Here is a 19848-nt window from a genome sequence, read left to right as displayed (position 1 = left end):
CTCAGAAAGACAATTAGTTTAGTTTAAGTTGTGTTTCAAAGACCACACTTTGCTTACTTGATTTTATATTTCATGTATTTTAAACAGACAGTCATTCTGGATACAAAACAAATTCTGAGGAAATAAAAACATCTCCATCACGCATCTTTTTTTTACATTACAGACACGTCACACACACCATTAGAAACCTGGAATATTCTCTAAAGTTTACTTTTCAATGAACCCAAAATGTTTTTTAACCATTTATTTCAGATCTGTGAGAGTTCTGTGAGAGTCGGAGCGATTGCTTATAGATTCTTTGAGGTATATTAAAGTGCAGCTGGATCATTTGTCAACATGCGTTTGTCATGTTTTGTGTCCCTATTTAAGACGTTCCTACTGGTCATCCTCCATCACATGAAGTTATAGTTTGACAATGTGGAAAGTCACTTCCTGCCAGAGGCCGGAGAATGTTCATCTCAGATGCTTCCTTAAAATCAGGTTTCTTTAACCCACGGACCATTTTCTAGCAGTCAAATGCTTGTACAATATGTGGGAACGGTTTAGCTCCTTCCTTTGCTCTGGTGGCCCTTCACTGTCTGTTGTCTCATCAGATCCCAGAACAGCATGCTGAGCACCGTGTGAGGAGCCAAGCGAAGGAAGACAGGACCCATGCCTTTGTACAAGCCCAGCAGGCCCTCAGCCTGGCACACCTTCAGCATGCAGTCTGAAAAGCCATGATACAGGCGACCCTGAAAGCCCAGCAGAGAAAACAGAGAGTGTTATCATCCATCAAATCACATCAGGACTGACTTCATCAGTCATTTAAACGCACCCTGCGGAACTCGTCCACCGGTTGGTTGTAGAGTCGGGTGCTAATGACGTCAAATGGCGTCATGCTGATGGCCACAGCGACTCCGCTGACCATGGCGGCTATCAAAGCACTGAGCCAGCTGCTGGGACTAAACCACTGCGGGATAAACGACAGATGCCGTGAGGACAGCTCTTCGGTTTCATGCCTTGTGTTAACTGCGACTTGTTCAGATCAACTACCTGGGAATGTGTCACCCAGTCCTTGGCCGAGGTGAAGGTTGCCAGCTGAGCAGCTGATCCCACCATTACACGAGGCACGGCCCCGTTCACACCCCTCCACAGACCAATCAAACCTTCTCGTCTATAGATGGTGACGAAGGCATCGGACACCCCCTGAAATAAAAATCAACAAAAGAACAACTCACTATAATATTTAGAATATAATATTTAGTGCATACTACTAAATAAATGCAGAAAAAGCGTCTTACCACATGGTTGTGCTGGTGACCCACTGCTATGGCCTGTACAGTCTGGGCCTGCAGATGGGTCTTGACCTATAACGAACCATTCATCAATCATTTTAACACACAGTGAACAGCTCAATACAATCATGGGTAAAAACGGACTGATCACTAAGTTGGAGGCGAACTTTATGTAACAATCACAGGTGACTCTGTTAATGTTCAGAAGGCGTCGGTTGCATAACATCTTCGATCAGGAAGTTCTTCGGTGATTCATTCACCAACCCCCTCAGCAGCTCTTTCCCTGTGCACAGCAGGGAGCCACAAAATGCTGTACGTTGTTGGCACCAGTGTGTAGGCTGAAGCTGTGTGCAGGGTATTTTTAGTGACCTACATGTAGGCAAGCATGTCGTCTCACAATATTGTCTTTCAATGAGGGTGCAGAAGATGGTTTACAAAGTCAGAAAAACAACAACACTGTCGCTTAAAATAGGACAAACAGGAAACCATGCGGTGAAACGGGAGCCTTCTTTGAATTCCTTTAGTCTGATTCTCATTCTAACTTTGCAAGGTTTAAATGAACCCTTAACACACAACACACTAAATGGTTTTACAAATTGCATTGTGTAAGTTAATGTCACCAACGTCTGTTGTAGGTTGTTTGAAGAAGACTGACCAAACTGGATCTACAGTAATAGTGGTTTGTCAGCCATGATACAGTTTCAGTAGGTGCAAACATGAGCTGCTTTCTGCAAACAGATGAACATGTGGCTCATTCAATCAGCTCATTTGCATGAAAAGTGTGATAAGATAAAACCTCTTACAAGTCTACTCTAGAATACAGCTGAAGACATCGTACACAGTGACCCTCTGGTCATTATGTTTGCTGTTATTTTAACATGTTACACTTACAGGTTGAGTGTAACCTAATCAGGTGATTGACTGTTAATAATAAACACAGTTACTGCTTCATAATGGGCCAATATTTGACCTTGCTCACACACAAACAGTACAACAGAAACCATCGCAAGGACACAATGGCTGATATGTTAGAAGTCATAAACCTCCTATTGTGTTTATAACCATTTATCTTTGTTATGTGGCCAACCTCAATATGTCAAACAACTCAGTCATGACAGACATGCATTTTATGGTGAGCGACTGCATGGACAACTTACCAGGTAAAAAGGTGAGGCAATGAAAGCGCCCAGTGCCCCGGCCCCCGCCCCTGACAGAAGACTGCCCCCTGAAAAGGAGGTGATGCCCAGAGCTTCACAGTAGGAGTAGCAGCCCAGTCTCACACCATTCATCACACCCTGGTAGATGAGTCCAGCTGAGAGCCCCTTCTGCAGGCCCCGGAGCCCGTCCGTGCGACCCACCACCCACAGGGCCTGCAGGACGCCGCGGTAGTGTCTCTGATAGGACCCTCGCGCACACAGCTCTCCCTGGAGCTGCAAACGGGTCTTCACGACCTCCAGAGGATTGGTGAACACGCAGGCTGCACAACAGGCAAGCGCACCCAGGGCGAAATCCAGAGGAGGCCAGACGGCTGGAGGGGGCGGCGAGGGTCCGAACACTCCGAGGGGCACGTTGGACACGGGAGAAGCCATGCCGTGGCATCCACCACGCACAGGCTTGTCAGGGGGAGTTTTTAGCAGCTGAGCACTGGACATCCCAGAGACAGTCCTTACAACTGGTCCTCCTTGTTTACAGGGAACAAGGACAGACTGAAGTACTTGAAACAAATGCAATCAGCCCTTCATTCCTTCAGTATCCCACATGTCAGGGTCAGTGTTTTTCTGTGGTAAGCATCGGTCTGTGTAAGACAGGGCCCACCTGCAAGAGAAGTTACCTTTATTTTGACAGATGTTCATGTTTGCAAGGGCTCATAACAGGAGAGAGGGAGAGCTCTGAATCATATAATCAAGTTGTGTTCCTTGAAACATTGTGGCTGAGCTTACATAACAGGCGGTTCAGAAATGAATCAGGAAGTCCAACTCCAAACTTTGATCATATGGAAAATCAGCAAGACTTCATCTGAAAATGCAAAAACCCAAGAGAATGATAAATGCAAACGTAAATTTAAAAAAATGAAAGGCTGTATCCTAGAGAAATGAATCAAGAACACACATAAGCCACCAACCAACACAAGTCACACACCACTTCTGTCAGAATTACTCTAACAAAACACATGCAAAGTAACACAAACATACTTAAAAGAAGAAGAAACTGCTTTAATGTGCTTTTGTAAAAGCTATAAAATATATCTCAGCAATGCACGACTCATTCAGAAACTCACCGTATCCTGTGCTCCTGTCCGGCTCCATTCTTTCTCTATGCTTCATCACTGTAAACATGTGTCCTCATTGTCAAAGTCCCCTCCCACTAAATCAGGCCTGAGCCAATACAGCTTCGGTTCTGTCTGCCTTCTCACCGCTTCCCAGAGTGTGCACCAATCACGCAGCGCCGCTCTGCACCAGCCCTGCTCCGTTCCTATAGCAGCTCTCTGGGTAAAAGGTTATTGCTGGTCCAGACAGGGGGGTGGGGTGGAGCGCTGGGAGGAAAGGAGAGCAGGATCCAAATTTTAAAAAAAGGTGCAGAAACAAGGTTAACCTGCTAAAAATAGTAGGGATGAGCTTAGCCACACTAACAAACAAGGCTTGTTTACACAGACACATTTAACATTTGTCTAAGTACAACTAAAATAAACCTCAATGTAAATAAAACATTCAACATTATTTGAATATGCATTTACTATGAACTATATTTATACCAAAGGCTATTTGCAATTTAGATGACTCAGTTGAGCGACCTTAGCCTTTTGTGCTGCATGGATGCGGGTCACTAAAGGACAGCCTTCTGCAGCAACTGTGGCCTCGAAGAGAATTAAACCTCACATCATATAAAACAAACAGGATATATTTTTGTTGATCTATTTAACCTAGAAACTGGATGTTTTCCTCAATAAAGAAACAAAATGCAGCACTTTCAGGACTGACAGCGCCAACATGGAGGCCTTTATTGTTTTACTATGTTTATAGTACAGCGTCACACGTTTCACTCATCATGGCCCCGACACAGTTGAGTCAACAACTTTTAACCACCACCGTGCACACACAACTCACACACACAAAACACTCATACGGTTTTAATGTAAACATTGCAGGCTTCAAGAGTGATACAAAAAGCAAGGTAGTCATCAACCGTTTCTGTCGACAGCGTCCATTCTTTCTTCCACAGTTCCTCACTTTCAGTTTAGGAGAGAAACAGAAATATCACTGTTTGGTTGATCACTTTTTGAGGAACAACAAAAACATGTCCACTTCTCTTTAATCACAGCACACACACACACACACACACACACACACACACACACACACTCACACACACACACACACACACACACACACACACACACACACACACACACACACACACACACACACACACACACACACACACACACACACACACACACACACACACACACAAAATCAAGATTCTCATTCAAACTAATGTTTTTTTATCAAAGTGTAGTTAAAGTGTTTTATTTTGATCGCTTGGAGTAGGCAGAAGGGAGAATAGTGAATTTCTGAAGTGAAACATCTAACAATATTTTTCCCCATAATCCTTCTAAAAGAAAAAAGGCCTTGTGTGTCAGTTTCCTTGTGGTCACAGGGTGAAGCATGTCCCACCTGGAGCTGCATTACCTTTTAGCGCGTACAAAGTACAAGGCGTTGGTTTTAGGGTAGTACTTCACATTCTGTTTTTTGTCCATGAGGCCCCCAAAAATGATAAGCTCCCCCCTGCCCTGTACCACAGTGTGAAGGCTGGTCTCTGGTGGCCCTGTGACTGCAGCAGGGGTCCCATTGCCGTAAACTCTCCAGGACACCACCCCAGCAGATTTGGCTCGGGACACATCAAGCACATACATCTGCATGGGTTTGCAGTTGAGCGACTGGTACAAAGGTTTCCCTACGTTCAGGCTCTGTGGCGGGTGGTGGCCGAGGCGTCGTGCAATAGGTGGAATGGCATGTCCATCGGCCCCCGCAGCTTGTGGTGGGCTGGAGGATGATGACGGAGGGGTACCGGGGGGACCCGCTCCTCCAACACTTCCTCCGCTAGAAGAAGCTCCTTGTGTATGAAGGGAAGACGATGACGATGAAGACGGTAAAGACGAGGAAGACCTGTTTTTCACTGCCTCGAGCCCTCGTCGTAAGGCAGCAGGGGAAACTGCTCCTGGGGGAGTACGCGGGGAGACAGAAGGTGGCGTATGCAGGCCATTGGTGCTGGGTGCCTCAGGGTGGTGGGAGGCAGAAGGGGGAGACTCCCAGCCATAGTCTATGGGGGCAGGTAGGTGGGGGCGAGAGGGGGGAGATGCAGCCTGAGCAGGGCTGGTACGAGGTGAAGGGGACGATCCATTTAATAACTGGTGAAGGGGAGGAAGAGGGGGGCTGTCTGGGCCCTGCGAAGGAGATGGCTGCTGCGATGAGGATGGACTTCCATCTCTGGCATTCCCTCTCGCTGAAGGTCGGGGTCTCAGCGTGCCCCATCGACCGTTTACACATGGAGCCTCTTCAACAGCTCCCAAGACAACACCTGCAGCCCCACTCCGAACAGGAGACTGAGAGCGCAAGGAAGGCGGTTCAGGGCCCAGAGGGGCAGGGGTGGCACTTATTGGGGAGGGTCGGGAGTTAAGACTTGGGCTGAGCGGTGCACGGCCGGACGGAGCCTGTGAAAATACCACCACGCACTGTCCCACCTGCAAGTAAATAAGATAATAAGAAAATGACACATTAGTGATTGATTTCACATCTGTGTGCACAACCAACACAGGTGTAAGAGGCACTTACCCTACAGGCTGGATGACACCAGAGCTCTGGGGCTCCATGGTCCTCGTTTTCTACCTGCAGCTGCTGCCACCTCCACGGTGGTGCATCCATGTGAAGAAGCCAGGCATCTTTAAGAAGCTTTAAGGTAAAAGGGAAAGCACAAGTCAAACCTTATCTACTTTACATACATAAACACTCTGCTAGGAGACGCATATGTATAAGTTGAAAAAAATAGAAACTTACTGCATTAGGACCACCACATCCACCCAAGATGAGCAATGTCTGATCATCAATCACAATCTAAGGTAATAAATGTGAACATTATCACTTAATTTGCAAAACACGTAGCTGCTTCTGAAACTACTGCACCCATTGACAAACTACATAAAAATTTGAAACATGATACAGTTTCAATGAGTAGAACACTACCCATGAACAAATCATCTTGTAGCTTGAAATATCTGAATAAATCCTTACTTGTGATTGGCCTCCTCGTGGGTGAGGCGATGAGCCAGATATCGGTGGTTTGGACCAGGACCACTGTTCCAGATCCAGCACCCAGACTTCATTACTCCTGCTCAGAAAAAAGGCAGAGAGACAGAAAACACAGTTATGTGCAATGGGCAACTTTTCATGCACTAATATACTTCATGCTCTGCATAACTAATGTTTCAGATGTTTCATAGTTTTTACTTGTGCTTTTTAAAACCTACTAATGACACATCACAGTGCCTGCATGTCATGTTAGTCCACACAGTTTTTTTTTTCAGTTGTTTGCACTCTGAGCTGGAGTACTCACTAGAAGAAAATGCAACAGAGACAGACTAATCTCACACATCACAATGTCACTTTGAGAGCTTCTTAAGCCCTTTCTTGACAAAAGACAGACTCTATACATTTCATTAGGAAACATGATATGTAGCAGCAAAGTGGCCCACTGATGCATTTGAACTCGTTTAGAACAACAGAACAAATTACTTTTGCAAACATGATGCACCATCATCCTAAAATATATATATTTCAGCTTTAATATGCTATACTCAACATACAACATGTGTAATAACAAAGGAAACATCAAACATACATTTGACGTGCTCCTAATGATCCCCCAAACACCACCATGGTGTTACCAATTACAGAAGAGGAATGTCCGGCCATGGGAGGAGGTCCATGTGTTGTTACTATACAGTTCCACCTGAGACAGAACAAAATAGAGAAGAAGTTGAGTGGAAAAAAAGAACCCAAATTTCTATATCCACTGCTTGAATTACTCTCACCAGTTCTTTGAAGGAGAGTAGGTGTGGATTTCATCAAAAAATCGTTCTGGTTGGTGCAGTGGGTATGGGCTGGGACGAGTCCAACCCCCAAAGAGCACTAACAAATCTTTGTGCATCACTAGAGTTGCTCCCGCTTTAGGAGACGGATAAGAGCCTGTGAAAGAAAAGCTCAAAGTAATGCCATAGTAGACAATTGTTGTAGTTGCAATTATAATTTCTCAAGGCTCAAACTGAAGTAATAGCACCCTAAACACAAGTACAATGTACAATGTCTTTTCTTGCAGAGGTGACATTCACAATCCTATCTTTAACAGGCTCTAACATTTTCAGCAATAAACCTCAAACTGCATCTCACTACTCTCTTCCTGTGGTGCCTCTTGTATAAACACCACATGGCGTTAACTCCAGCTACCTCCATACTACTGCTGTGGAAAGAAACTTGCTTCAAATATGTTTGTACCTGAGGCTAAAGGGCGGATCCACTCCTTACTGTTGAGGTCAAGTCTCCATAGATCATTAAAGGCAGCATTGCAGCTACTTTGAGTGCAACCCCCAAACACATACATGGACTGGTTTAAGTCATAATAACATGCACCTGCAATCCAAAGGAAAACAAATTAGCAACAGAAGATGCATTTTTGTTTCTCTACACATTAAAATTGCATATATGTTTAGTGAGAGTGTTTGTGTATTTCTGAAAATACAGCCCTTTGATGGGACTACTAACATCGGGCCAGGGCTACAAATAAGAACAGAAAAAGCCTCTTCCCTCTGAAGTGTCTGTGTTTACCATTACTAAAAGCGGGTTACAATGCCCCCTCAATCATTTTACTTTCAGGGATAAGACTCACACAGTAAGAATTTAAACAACCCAGACTGGACATTAGAAGGGTGTTTTCATTTAAACATCAAATACTGTATGCATGATGTATGTGTTATATTATCAATTAAAAAAAAATGTTCCCATTTAAAATATTATGCTGCATTCGGACGTCCTGCACAGTTGAGCACGCTGCCCTATAGTTTGGAGCACTTTAGCTACATAGTGGTCTATTTTCAGTCATGTTGGAGTCCATCGGGCAACTAAATGGATTAAGTGACTGATGTTGCTCTTTTCATGAAGCACTAATCTTGTGCAGATCATTTTATCTGCTGTACCGTGGACACATAATCTGATTCACAACAGAAAGTGCTTTAAATTGTTTGTGGTACTGTACTCCAGCTTCTGCAGTCAGTATTTCCTAAGCCAGAAAATGTGGTGTCATTCTACTCTGAACATGTGCTACCCATTTTGACTACTGACTGTGGGAGAAGCGCTGCGTTATGGGGGTTCCTGGATATGGGTATGTGCGACTTTCCCACTGGATATTTCCCTCCTGAACAGCTCTCAAGAAACCATGGTAGCACTGATGGGCAACACCTACATCAGACAGAACATCAGTAATTTACAAAAACATAAAATTTAGGTAGGTCTAAAACTTTTAGTGGAGCAAAATTACATTCAAATAAGTCATTGTTTTATTCAAATGTATAATTCACTACTATGTCATAATGTAAACTTTTCATGCAGTGAAGTTAATCAGACCACCATTTAATTAAGTCTTTTACAGGGCTGCATAAGCGGAAAATACATACCTTTGATGAGGCGATACCACTGCTTACATACGAGTGCAGCAGTCTTGTGCTCCTGGTAAGGTGAAAGGAAGGACAGAATATATTCGAGAACTTCCTCTGGCAGCTCCACCATCGTTCTCCCTTCTCCTTTGGCACCACTATCCATGTTCCCTTCCTGTCGGCAGGACCCCATCTTTTCATCTACATCCTCTGTTATCCCGGCAGGCTCAGTACCATCATCTTCTGTATCCATGGCAACAAAGCATCCATCGTCATTGTCAAGAGAGCGGGACATAATTGTCTGTTGAGACATGGGAAGACATGCTAGTAATGTGCTAAAGCTCATGTTTACCTTCAGCTACACATAACGATACTGCAATATATCCATTATTATAATAAATCCTCCTCACAGCTGTGGAATATATTTAAATTGAATTTCTGCAATCAAATGTACTGAGGATGAAGCCCTTAACAAACAAGGATGAGATGTTAGCTCAACCAAAAAAAAGTTATTGCCACTGCAGGCTGTAACTATTATGGCATTTTGTGCCAGTTAGGTGTTTAGCAGCTTAATTGTAACATCCATTGTTTCAAACGGGTGGTGCCTTTTCTTTACATTGAGCAGCTGGCCTCTCCACACAGCTCGTCCCTCGTTGGCTACATCCAACTGGCTGTAGTTAGCATTCACATTATAAATATGTTTAATGCTAATGGCTAGTGATTACCCAAGGTTAACTCCTTGTGCTAACGAATGAACTCTGTTGCTAGCGTAAACGCTCAACTAAGTATGGCTTTTTGCTACAAAACCAACCAGCGTGTAACGTTCAACATTACGGAATGTAACCAGAGAACGTGCTAGCAACCGCTAGCGACACTAGCTAACGTTTATGAGCATCCCAGCTACCGCTAGCTATCATTGACTCTTTAGCTAAAAGTAGATGCTGATAAATGTTCAAATCTTTCAAATAGCATTACCTCTGATTGTAAAAATGTGTAACGCCACTCTTATTTGTAATCTTAATAACATGACATCCTTCAGATTCACCCTGGTAGCTAACAAGCTATCAGATATCTTGTCTAGTGTACTGCTTATAATCTTAGCTAACGTTAGCTAACGCTAGCCGCAGCAGAGACTGGCTGCTGTAATTAGCACCTTTAACGTCAGATTCTCGGTTAGGATTCCCCCTGAAACGTTAACAGTCTCACTCTCTAAATATCACGGCTTTATTAATACCGTTGTTTTAGATGTGCTCTGAAGTGGGTCGTGCGTGTGTCTTTTATCTTCTCCCCCCCGGTATCAGCTCCGGAGGTTTCTCTGCAGCCTCCAAACAGTCGCCATCTTCCGCTCGGTGAACCGCGTCGTCCACGACACAGCGACGCTCCAACTACCGACGACCGCCTCTGGTTCCAGGGTGGGAGCTCAGTCCGAGCACTGCGCCCCCAGCTGCTGTGGGCAAACGTGTTGCACTACTCCATGAAATCTGCCGAACTAAATCTGATGGCCTCAAAAACATATGGATACTTTATGCTCACTGTGTGCAAGCAGTATATAAACCACTAAATTAACTGAACACCAACTTTTAGTTTCTAATACTGTGATGCCAGTTTCTCTTTTTCACATTTTTACAAACTCCCTGATGTTCCTCCCATATATGATAACTGTTGGTAAATGTTAAGCTGTTCTGCTATTGTAGGATGTATCCAGGGTGGTGACTTCACAGGGTACCAGGGAGTGGTGGACTGGTGTGGACAGAACCCCCTCCCACTGAACATCAACAAAAAAAGGACCTGGTGATGGACTTAAATTAAAATTTGTGCTTAAACAATAATTACTTGTATGAAGGGTAGTTTGCTTTTATTCAGGCATTTGAAGGATCTTTCTTATGAATATAATTATATCTGCAGTCTTACCTCTATGCAATAATATATTAAAAGTCGATCTAAAGTCAAAATATAAGGTTTCAATCTTCCAAATTAGTAACATCATTTGCTCCTTCCTAACTACAAAATGTTTTCTTTTTGGAACTTGTTACATTGTAAAAAAATCCAAAAAAAGAATGTACACCGATAGTTTATTACAGACCAATGTTGTACATTATCTAAAGACAATGTTATACCAATATTCAAATAACAATTAATTGGATGTCGTTGATCAATTTATGATTGGAAAACTGAAGCTTTAAAACCATATCGCTGTAGGTTTGTATAGCCATTACTTATCGTACATACTATAGGTTTAATTCGACTGATTCACAAAGGGGAGTGTTTAAAAAGTGATTTGTGTAATTTTACTTTTACGCCAGACGATATAAACAGGGAGCCTTTCTATTGACGTTACCTATGTCATTAGCATGACGTCATTTCCCCTTTCCTGCTGCTAAACTCCAGAGTGGTTTCCTAACAAAGTGTTAAACCCCATCTAGTTTACGGGTCGACCATTTGAGCTCGCGTGCGCTCCGTGGTTTTCTTTCGAGCGGCGTGGGGACGACACCGGTGGCCGTCGAGTCGTTCCTCCATGGACGTGACGCCAGCTTTAGACTAGCATCCAGCCGGGGCGCAGCGAGCTAACGGGCTAAACACGCGGCCGAGCGGAGGCTTCGTAATCCCCCTGTTTAGCCTTCATCAGCGCACCACAACCCGGCGGGCTGAGTCAGAACCACCGTCTCATGCCCCCCTGCGTGCACGTGGACGGGCTACAGTAGGTTCGGAGGAGCCGTGAAGCTAACGAGCAGCAGTCCCCCGGTCCAACATGGAGGACGAGGAGGTTGCGGAGAGCTGGGAAGAGGCAGCGGACAGCGGGGTAAGACGCGCCGCCACGCGCCCGCTCCCTTAACTCGCCCGTAGCAGCCAGATGAGCAGACGGCCTCGGGGTGTGTCATAGCCGGGATGGACCCACGTTAGTCTGGGTGGATCTGACGCTTTGGTGCCTAAATGTATGTCGTTCGCCTGTTTCCACCTCACAGGAAGCAGCCAAGCTTCCTGGAGTAGTCTCGCAGGCCTCGCAGTCCCAACGTGACGTGAGACTGCGCCTGGCGTCTTGTGCAGCTGTTCACATCAGCATTATTTGTTTTTAAATGTTTGGGAGAACGCGAGGGATAAAAACGGAGAGAATCTGCTTTTGACAAAGTAGACTGTCTGCTGTTTAGACCCGCCCATTGCGGAAATGAAGGGCTGCACGGAGATGAATCATTACCATACCACAATAGTAGATGTGAGCCAGGTGGAGTTTTCCAACACGTGTTTGTGGATGATGGCAGCGTGACTACTGCCTCATCCCTTTATTGACATCCCTAATCGATGGAAGTATTGCTAGCTGCTAATTTACAGTGAGCCACATTATTAACATTTTGTCAGGTAATAAACAGACAATGCAATTCATTCATGCAATTCATCTTTCCTTCAGGAAATTGAGAGAAGGTTTGAGGCTAAACTGAAAATAAACCAGGAAGCAAAGTAAGTAAACTGAAAATGTATTGATCATTTGTTAAAATTTCATAAATGTCTTGGCATAATGTCATTACTCTCTGTTAAGGAGGTCCAGCATGGGTTTGGGTGGTTCACCTGTGCGAACGGCCATTGTAATCCAGGACGAGTCCCTGCCTGCAGCACCACCGCCTCAAATTCGAATTCTGAAGCGCCCGTCAAACAATGGTACCACAGGAAGCTCTGCGTCCTCGTCTCGACCCTCTCAGCAGATGAAGTCTTTAGCCCAGCGGGAGGCAGAGTATGCCGAAGCCAGGAGAAGGATTTTAGGCAGTGCCTCTTCAGATGAAACGTCTCAGGACAATCCAAGCCAGGACAGGTAAGATGATGAAGTTGGAAAAAAAGTCTGATGATGTTTTGATTATTTACTCCTAATTTCCCATCATATTATTAGGCCAGCTCGGATAAGTGTGCAGCAAATGTCAGAACCAGTTCGTCCCAACAATCACGTGATCCGCCAGCCAACAGGCTCCGATGGCACCTCAGGCTTTCGACTCTGCAGATAAGCGGGGAGGTTCCTGCTGCAAGAAAACAGCTGTCTCCCTGGGAGGCCATGGAGGGTGGCAGTTAAAGGGGTGTTGGGCGGTATCAAGAGCAGAGAGATGGGACCGAGTGATTTTACAAATGAAGCATGGATTGAGATGCACCACTCTGCGTTCTCTCTCTCTTCCTCTTTCACTCGCTCTCTCTCTCTCTTCCTCTTCTTCACTTACTGGCGTGGTCTTTGCCTTTCACCTTGTCTTTTCCCCCCGTGGGACTTTGCAAGGGGTTGGCAGAGAGCAGCCAGCGCTATGAAACCCCTTCTGTTCCGCACTGTGAACAGGCTTTCGCCTCATATCCCTACACACTGTGATACTTGTACCGTAAGGTGCCCTGTGATTTTAAGACTGATTGGCAGGCCACACACCAGGACATCAGTTGTTGGTCTCTTTAGAGACGTAAGGAGAGCTTGTGGTTCTAGAAGAAACAAGCAAAAGACCGAGCTGGCCATCGCACTGGATGGCTGGGCTGGCGTCCACAGAGTAACTGACGTCGGTTTGATGGCTTCAGTGGAAACGGAGTGCTTGGTGGATCTGAGAGTTTGCTGTGTTCAGCAGCTTTGGGGCACCGTAGGAATAGAGAGTCACACTTATTCAACTTTGAGTAAAGCGTGGGTTTTAATCCTGCAGTTGAATAAGCAGTGGCAGTGGCCTAGACCAGCATTTTCCAGAGTGTACAGGCCTCTGTTTTGCTCTGGTGGCTATAAAAAGAAACGCCTGGTGGGCACGCAGCCTGTGGCCAAAGACTGTAGATTGGAAGAACAGATCATCACGAAATCTAAGTTTATTCCAGCAATAACAATAATATAAATATTCCCTGTCTTTTTTTTATGTGTTGCCTAATTATGAGTCTTGTGGGGTTTTTTTTTTCTTTTTAATTTACATTTTCCCTACTTGTGTTTTTTTTCCCCGCTCGTGTGTTTAAGTCAAGCGATCATTGGTGTGCAACAGATTAGATGATGTAACTTGTATTGGAAACATATTCAGTGCTGTTCAATTCTATGAAACTGGAAAAAGTTGTACATGTATTTGAATGGAAACCCTAGAGCGAACATACACCAGTCCCTGTTTATGTTGCTTTGCTTCTTCTATTCGGCACACAGTAATAAAGCTTAATAGAGCTTATCTTATGGCCACTTGCAGTTTTAGTTACAAAGGAGAATTTCACATAGATTGTGTGAGCAAGGAAACTAACTGTTTGCCAATGGAATGTTTTATTTGTAGCAGAGGAGCATCTTTTAGGCAAATGTTCCCACAGAGAACATTGTGATAGAAAACTATAAAAACAATTTAATAAAGTGGGAAATGTTGTCTTTTAATCGGTCATTTTGAAGCCCGAGTCAAGTACTTTTATTTTCTACTTAGTTTTAGTTAATGTCACTAGGGGAGAATTTCATACAGCCGGATTGACAACATTATTTGCTTGTTTGCCTTCAACTGAAAATGTGTTTCCCAACAATGATATTGATTATGAGGGAAATGATAACTAGTTCAGGAACTTAACGAACAGATCACGGTAATTGAACCTGCAGAGTCTTTCTGACCCTTCAATGCCTTACAATATCAATGAACCTCCTTACTCGTGTGTTCACCTTCCTTTTTGCCCGAGAGGTTAACATGTCCTGCACAACTGCGCATCAGTTGTGTAGGACAGTGAAGTGTTGCTTCACTGTTTTCAGGTGTCTGTACAACTGCTCATTAGAAATACTCATGTTATGTATTGAACTGCAACAATAAAAACAGTGGGTTGACCCATTCGCTCCTACGCTGCAGCGAGCGAGTGCATCATGGAGCAAAGTGTCAGTGTGGATGCTACTGTTGCATTTGTATCCTCTTCAGAGTAAATTAGCTACTGTTACTAGGAAACGTAGGCTCAGTGAGTACATTGTTCACTAAGAAGTTAGAGTAGAATTAAAGTTTTGTTGCTGTTTGAGATACTACAGTGTTTATTGTAGGTCTAATATATGAGTAATTTTCTTTAATGAGATAACACACTTAGGCAGTGTGACATGTTGTAACATCACTGAACTCTACAGTATTAATGCCCCCTATACAAGGATTTGTTATCAATTCAAGTGGATAATTAAAAGCAAATAACCTGTGTATTCTACTGGTGATTGTTTTCATTCAAAGCCATCTGTCCAGTTTGAGGCTGATTGATGTCATTGATATGTTCAGATTTGGAAAAACAAAAGTTAACGCTGAATACCCTTTAATAAATACACTTTATAGACAGAGGTTTGTGTGCATCTATTTATGTTTTTGAACTCGTGGTTTGTGTAGTGTAGTGATTATTGCATTCGCTCACACACAAAAAGGTCCCTGGTTTGATGCCAGGTACAGACAGCGTTAGTGGATGGACACTGCCGATCACTCACACGTAATGCATGCAAAAAGTGAACTGAAGCCAATATGCATATTATGCACATGTTTATCTTGATGAGTTCAGTGTGTTTGACTGACACTGTTGTTTGTTGTCTTACACATGCAGGAATGGAATACACATCACTCATTATAGCTTTTGACCTGATGTAATGTAGGTTACATGCTACTTTTAGCTGAACATATTTAAACCAGTAAGTTTGTATATTTCAAAAAAAAAAACCCAAAAACATCAGTTCAAAAAAGCGTTTAAACCTGAAAATTAGCAAGACAATTTTCAGTGTGTGAAAACTTCTTTCCAGGAGACAGTGCCGTCGTGTGGCTCACTCAATGTCATTTTTACTTTTTAAAAATCGAGCACCTCTGTTCACAAATATAGCAAAGAACGAAACTTGTGTCAGTCTGGAATAATACCACTTAGTGTAAACAAAAACACACTAAAACAAACGCTGCATTCAGGGTCCTGGCCACATGTATCAAAGGTCAACTCTGAAATGACTGGTGAGCTTATTGCCCTACCAGCCAGAAGGTGGTAGTTATATCAACAGAACCTTCAGAATGAAGAAAAGTCAGCACTGAAATTAAGACATAGTGCTATATATAGTCTTTTCAATATATGATTATATTTTAAATATTTGATTATAATGTTTTTTTTGGTCACACGAACAATGACGATACCACGCCGGACCGGATGGGGCGCTGTTTGCCTCGAGCACTGCACCAGGGGACTTGTCGGGCTCAACTCAGCCGTGATCTCCATTGAAAGTCGGAAGTTGGCTTTTAGTTGACGAAACTTAACAAAATGGCAGAAGATAATAGTTACGAGTCGATGCTATGTGTAAAACCCGATGTTTACGTGTACCGGATCCCGCCGCGGGCGTCCAACCGGGGATATCGGTGAGACTGTCTTAGTGAGAAGTTAAGGCGAAAAGTGTCTGTCAACGAGCTGTGAATCCATTATCGGACAGCTGTGAGGATGACTGTTTGCAAAGTTTATTCGAAGTCTGGCTTCTAGTAGCTACAAACGTATATTGTAGATAACAAGTATTTATTGCATGAATCATTTAATAATTATTTGCGGTTAAGCATTATCTGGGCATGTTTTAATAAGTTCACAGCTGTAACGTTATCTGCTCAGGGAAATCGGACACCGTCATTCCGAGTTTGCCAACAAACATTAATTTAACTGCTGCTACCCGTAGCTACCAGTTATCATTGTAATAAAGTGACGTTTAGCTGCGAGAAGCATCGAGAGCCTCAATGGTGGCGTGACTGCCGATTACGTTGACTTGTAAATTGTTGGAAAATTGGAATATTTGTAAATTGTCGGACGTACGCCTGTCCGAAAATGGATGCAGGTTGTCAGAGTTTAAGCTAGCGGTTAATGCTAAGCTTACTACAAGTGATTAGTCCCCAATTCTACCATAAATGCTTTAAGACGGTGGTCTGGTCAGCCAAAACAATTATTGTACGTAAACCTAAGAACACCAACTTGAAGATAAGAATCCAGCTTTGATGCGTTTTCATTTCAGACCCTCTCTCCGGGTTTGGGCTGTCGGCTGAGGTGTCACGGTTGGATTCTGTCAGTTGAATGCAAATAATTATTTGTTTTATTTGATTGGTGAGGTCACCGATGTTTTAATTCTGGACCTAACAGTCCAGGTGTAAAATAAGCCGTGCAGTTTTGTCAACACGTTAAAGCTTCCTACGTGACCTATTTCTTTGTGTCTAATTTCAAACACACCAAATGAGCTAATTTCACTTCTGCTTACTGTGAAAGCTACAGCCCCGCCATTAAGACAGCCACCAAGTCAGCTGCTTCTGCATGTTAGGCTCACACAAACCACTCTCAAGTTCACATGAGTGTTTCCTGTTTTTCTTCAGTGCCGCTGACTGGAAGCTGGACGAACCAGCATGGAACGGTAGGATGAAAATCACAGCTAAAGGCAAGATGGCCTTCATCAAGCTAGAGGACAAAAACACTGGTAAACAGAATGACATCATTCACCTTAAGTTACCACAGTCTTTACATTTGTCCTGTCACTGTTGTCCCCAACACATGCTGTTTTTTTGATTAGCAGAACAAAACAATGCTGTGTTTATTATTTTGTTCCTTGATGAATCGCAATACACAGATTGTTCTGCTTTGGGCAGGTGAGCTGTTCGCACAGGCCCCAGTCGAAGAGTACCCAAGTTGTGCAGTTGAAGCTGTCACAGACTCGAGCAGGTACTTTGTGATCCGGATAGAAGATGGCAACGGTAAGACAATTCCTAAGCTCGATCTCATGAGCTACGTGGAGAATTATTGTTTCCCAAAGTTCTTGTTGCGATCTGAAGCAGAAAACAAGTAGTGTTTCTTTTTCTTTGCTCTTTCTGTAAAGGACGTCATGCTTTTATCGGTCTGGGCTTTACTGATCGCGGAGACTCATTTGACTTCAATGTTGCTTTACAAGACCATTTTAAGTAAGTCAGCCCTTGATGCAGTAAGGATTTTCTCTTTCATGTAAATGTGTATGTAAAGCTATTACGCCTGCATATTGGCTGTAAGTGGGCAAATTGCACATTTGCAGATCATGCACATTATTTTTAAGGGATATTAAATTAAAGTGAACACTAGCACACACAGCTGCCTACAAATATCCAGTTTATGATATAATAGACTTACTACTGATTTTGACTTCTATCATGTTTTCAAACACAATCCCTAAAGATGGGTGAAACAGGAAGGTGAGCTGGCTAAACTTGAGGCCTCTCAAACCCCACCAACAAAACTGGACCTGAGCTTCAAAGAGGGACAGACAATCAAGATCAGCATTGGGGTGAGCGCATAGTCCTGGCATCACAGATATGAAACTATAATAATTACATGATTAGATTTGAAACAATTTAAATGGCATGGGCATTTAGAAACTCAAATGAGTTTGTTTACCACAGAACATCAAGAAAAAGGATGCAGGTGGTGTCAAACCCAGGTCGATGGGTGGTGCTCTGCTCCCACCTCCACCGGGAGCAAAGGCTGGAGGTATCATTCCTCCCCCTGGAGGACAACAAACAGCCCCCTCTGTCCAGACTAACACTGGTGATGACTTGGCTTCTAAATCTAAATAGTCTTCACATGATATAAACATTGTTCATTCTTTTAAAATTGTTGTTCTCCTAATCCAGCCCCCCTCCTAGACTTTGGCTCCCCGGTCCCTGCAGCCCAGCCGAGCTCAGACGCGTGGGGGGATTTTACATCTGCAGGTTCCAAGTAAGTTGTTCAGTTTCAAGTATATTGTTCTCTGCAGTAAACTCCTTTATTCATTAGTCATATATGTGTTAGTTTCAGTGGCTTGTTTTTTTTTTGTCTCACTTCATAACTGCAACCCTTCATGTTTTCTCTCCAGCTCTGGTAAAGATGCTGTCAAATCAGGATGGGTCCAGTTTAGTTGAGATGTGAGAAAACATGCACACGCTCAGGTTCCACACATTCCACCGACAGGATAACTGTGGCAAAAAGAAAATACGCTGAAAGTGGGGAGCTCCTTGCTTCACTGCATGAATAGTGTGGTCACACACAGCACATGCAGCCGACTGAGCACACACTCTGGAGGATGAAACTGTGCGTAGTCTTTTAACCCTTGACATTTTTCCACACTCTGCTATGCAGTAACGTCTGTCTTTGATTGTACTCTTCAGGGAGCCACTAAACTTACTGGAGACCCTGCTCTTTTTTATTATTGGTGGTTGAAGGGAAAGATTTTCTTGTCACACTAAAAAGGGTGAAGACATTTCTTCTAATGCCTCAAATCAAATGCTTCTGATTTTCCTTTAGGTTCCAGATGTGTTTGCGTCTCTGTTGCTCGTCTGTGCATATACGTTCCCGTTCATGTCACAGCGTCATTTTATTACACCAGCACTAATTTTCCTTTTTTCTTTACTTTTTGGGAGAAAGAAATTATTTGCCCATCGATGTATTTGTTTAGTTAAGCTGTGCACCAGCATTTGAGTTTACTTATTCCCGCCTTTCTAGTTATTGTTTTAGGAAATTATGCAAACCTACATTGACATTTGATGTCTAGATGTACATTAAAATTCTGAAGCCTTTATTAAAAATACTGGGCTTTTTAAATGTGTGGTGATGGTGTGAAAGATGGATTGACGTCAAAGTTTGAATGTGTTCACTTGGTCTGTTTGTGAACATTTTTGTGTACACTCATCAAGTGTCTCTCATGGCTCACGCGTTATTTTAAATGTGCCTTTTACCAAATAGAAGTTTCATTGATTGTATTGACCAGTGCCTTTCTGATCTAAATTGTATAAAATATAAACCTTTGGTTTTCTTGTAAATAAACAATATATTTCATTGGCTCCTGTTTTATTTAATGTGCCAGAGAACCACTTTCCTAAACACTTAAGAGTTTCTACCAATTTTTTTGAACACATTTAAAGCTCCTAGTGTTTTTACAATACTAATTTACAAAACAAA

General features: G+C 43.3%; 4 protein-coding genes across 5 annotated transcripts; 2 read left to right on the top strand and 2 right to left on the bottom strand.

Moving 5' to 3' along the window:
* Positions 1-57: 57 nt before the first annotated feature.
* Positions 58-3941, bottom strand: slc25a34 (solute carrier family 25 member 34). Its single transcript, XM_029151334.3, has 7 exons — positions 3553-3941; positions 3215-3290; positions 2432-3089; positions 1281-1346; positions 1033-1185; positions 815-949; positions 58-731 (listed from the first exon to the last, which is right to left on the bottom strand). The coding sequence occupies exons 3-7, from the start codon at positions 2924-2926 to the stop codon at positions 543-545; spliced, it is 1038 nt and encodes a 345-aa protein (XP_029007167.1). The 5' UTR covers positions 2927-3089; positions 3215-3290; positions 3553-3941; the 3' UTR covers positions 58-542.
* A 298-nt stretch (positions 3942-4239) lies between these two features.
* On the bottom strand, positions 4240-10532 carry fbxo42 (F-box protein 42). Of its 2 annotated transcripts, none has more exons than XM_029151311.3 (10): positions 10211-10532; positions 8998-9277; positions 8666-8782; positions 7823-7957; positions 7363-7516; positions 7170-7280; positions 6563-6659; positions 6329-6385; positions 6107-6223; positions 4240-6015 (listed from the first exon to the last, which is right to left on the bottom strand). In XM_029151311.3, the coding sequence occupies exons 2-10, from the start codon at positions 9269-9271 to the stop codon at positions 4960-4962; spliced, it is 2118 nt and encodes a 705-aa protein (XP_029007144.1). In that variant the 5' UTR covers positions 9272-9277; positions 10211-10532; the 3' UTR covers positions 4240-4959. The 2 variants fall into 2 exon arrangements, with proteins under 2 accessions (XP_029007144.1, XP_055365194.1); XM_055509219.1 differs by lacking the exon at positions 10211-10532 and adding an exon at positions 9952-10088.
* Positions 10533-11202: 670 nt separating this feature from the next.
* Positions 11203-15233, top strand: LOC114855848 (SUZ domain-containing protein 1-like). The gene is made up of 4 exons (XM_029151359.2): positions 11203-11776; positions 12380-12429; positions 12509-12778; positions 12854-15233. Exons 1-4 carry the CDS (start codon positions 11726-11728, stop codon positions 12963-12965), a joined length of 483 nt encoding a protein of 160 aa, XP_029007192.1. The 5' UTR covers positions 11203-11725; the 3' UTR covers positions 12966-15233.
* An 866-nt stretch (positions 15234-16099) lies between these two features.
* necap2 (NECAP endocytosis associated 2) lies at positions 16100-19729 on the top strand. The gene is made up of 8 exons (XM_029151345.3): positions 16100-16277; positions 17265-17365; positions 17535-17639; positions 17762-17843; positions 18091-18199; positions 18315-18459; positions 18546-18630; positions 18767-19729. The coding sequence occupies exons 1-8, from the start codon at positions 16183-16185 to the stop codon at positions 18810-18812; spliced, it is 768 nt and encodes a 255-aa protein (XP_029007178.1). The 5' UTR covers positions 16100-16182; the 3' UTR covers positions 18813-19729.
* Positions 19730-19848: the final 119 nt, after the last annotated feature.

Source organism: Betta splendens, chromosome 5 (genome assembly GCF_900634795.4).
Source record: "Betta splendens chromosome 5, fBetSpl5.4, whole genome shotgun sequence".
Lineage (NCBI taxonomy): Eukaryota > Metazoa > Chordata > Actinopteri > Anabantiformes > Osphronemidae > Betta > Betta splendens.
This window is presented reverse-complemented; position numbering and strand designations above follow the sequence as displayed.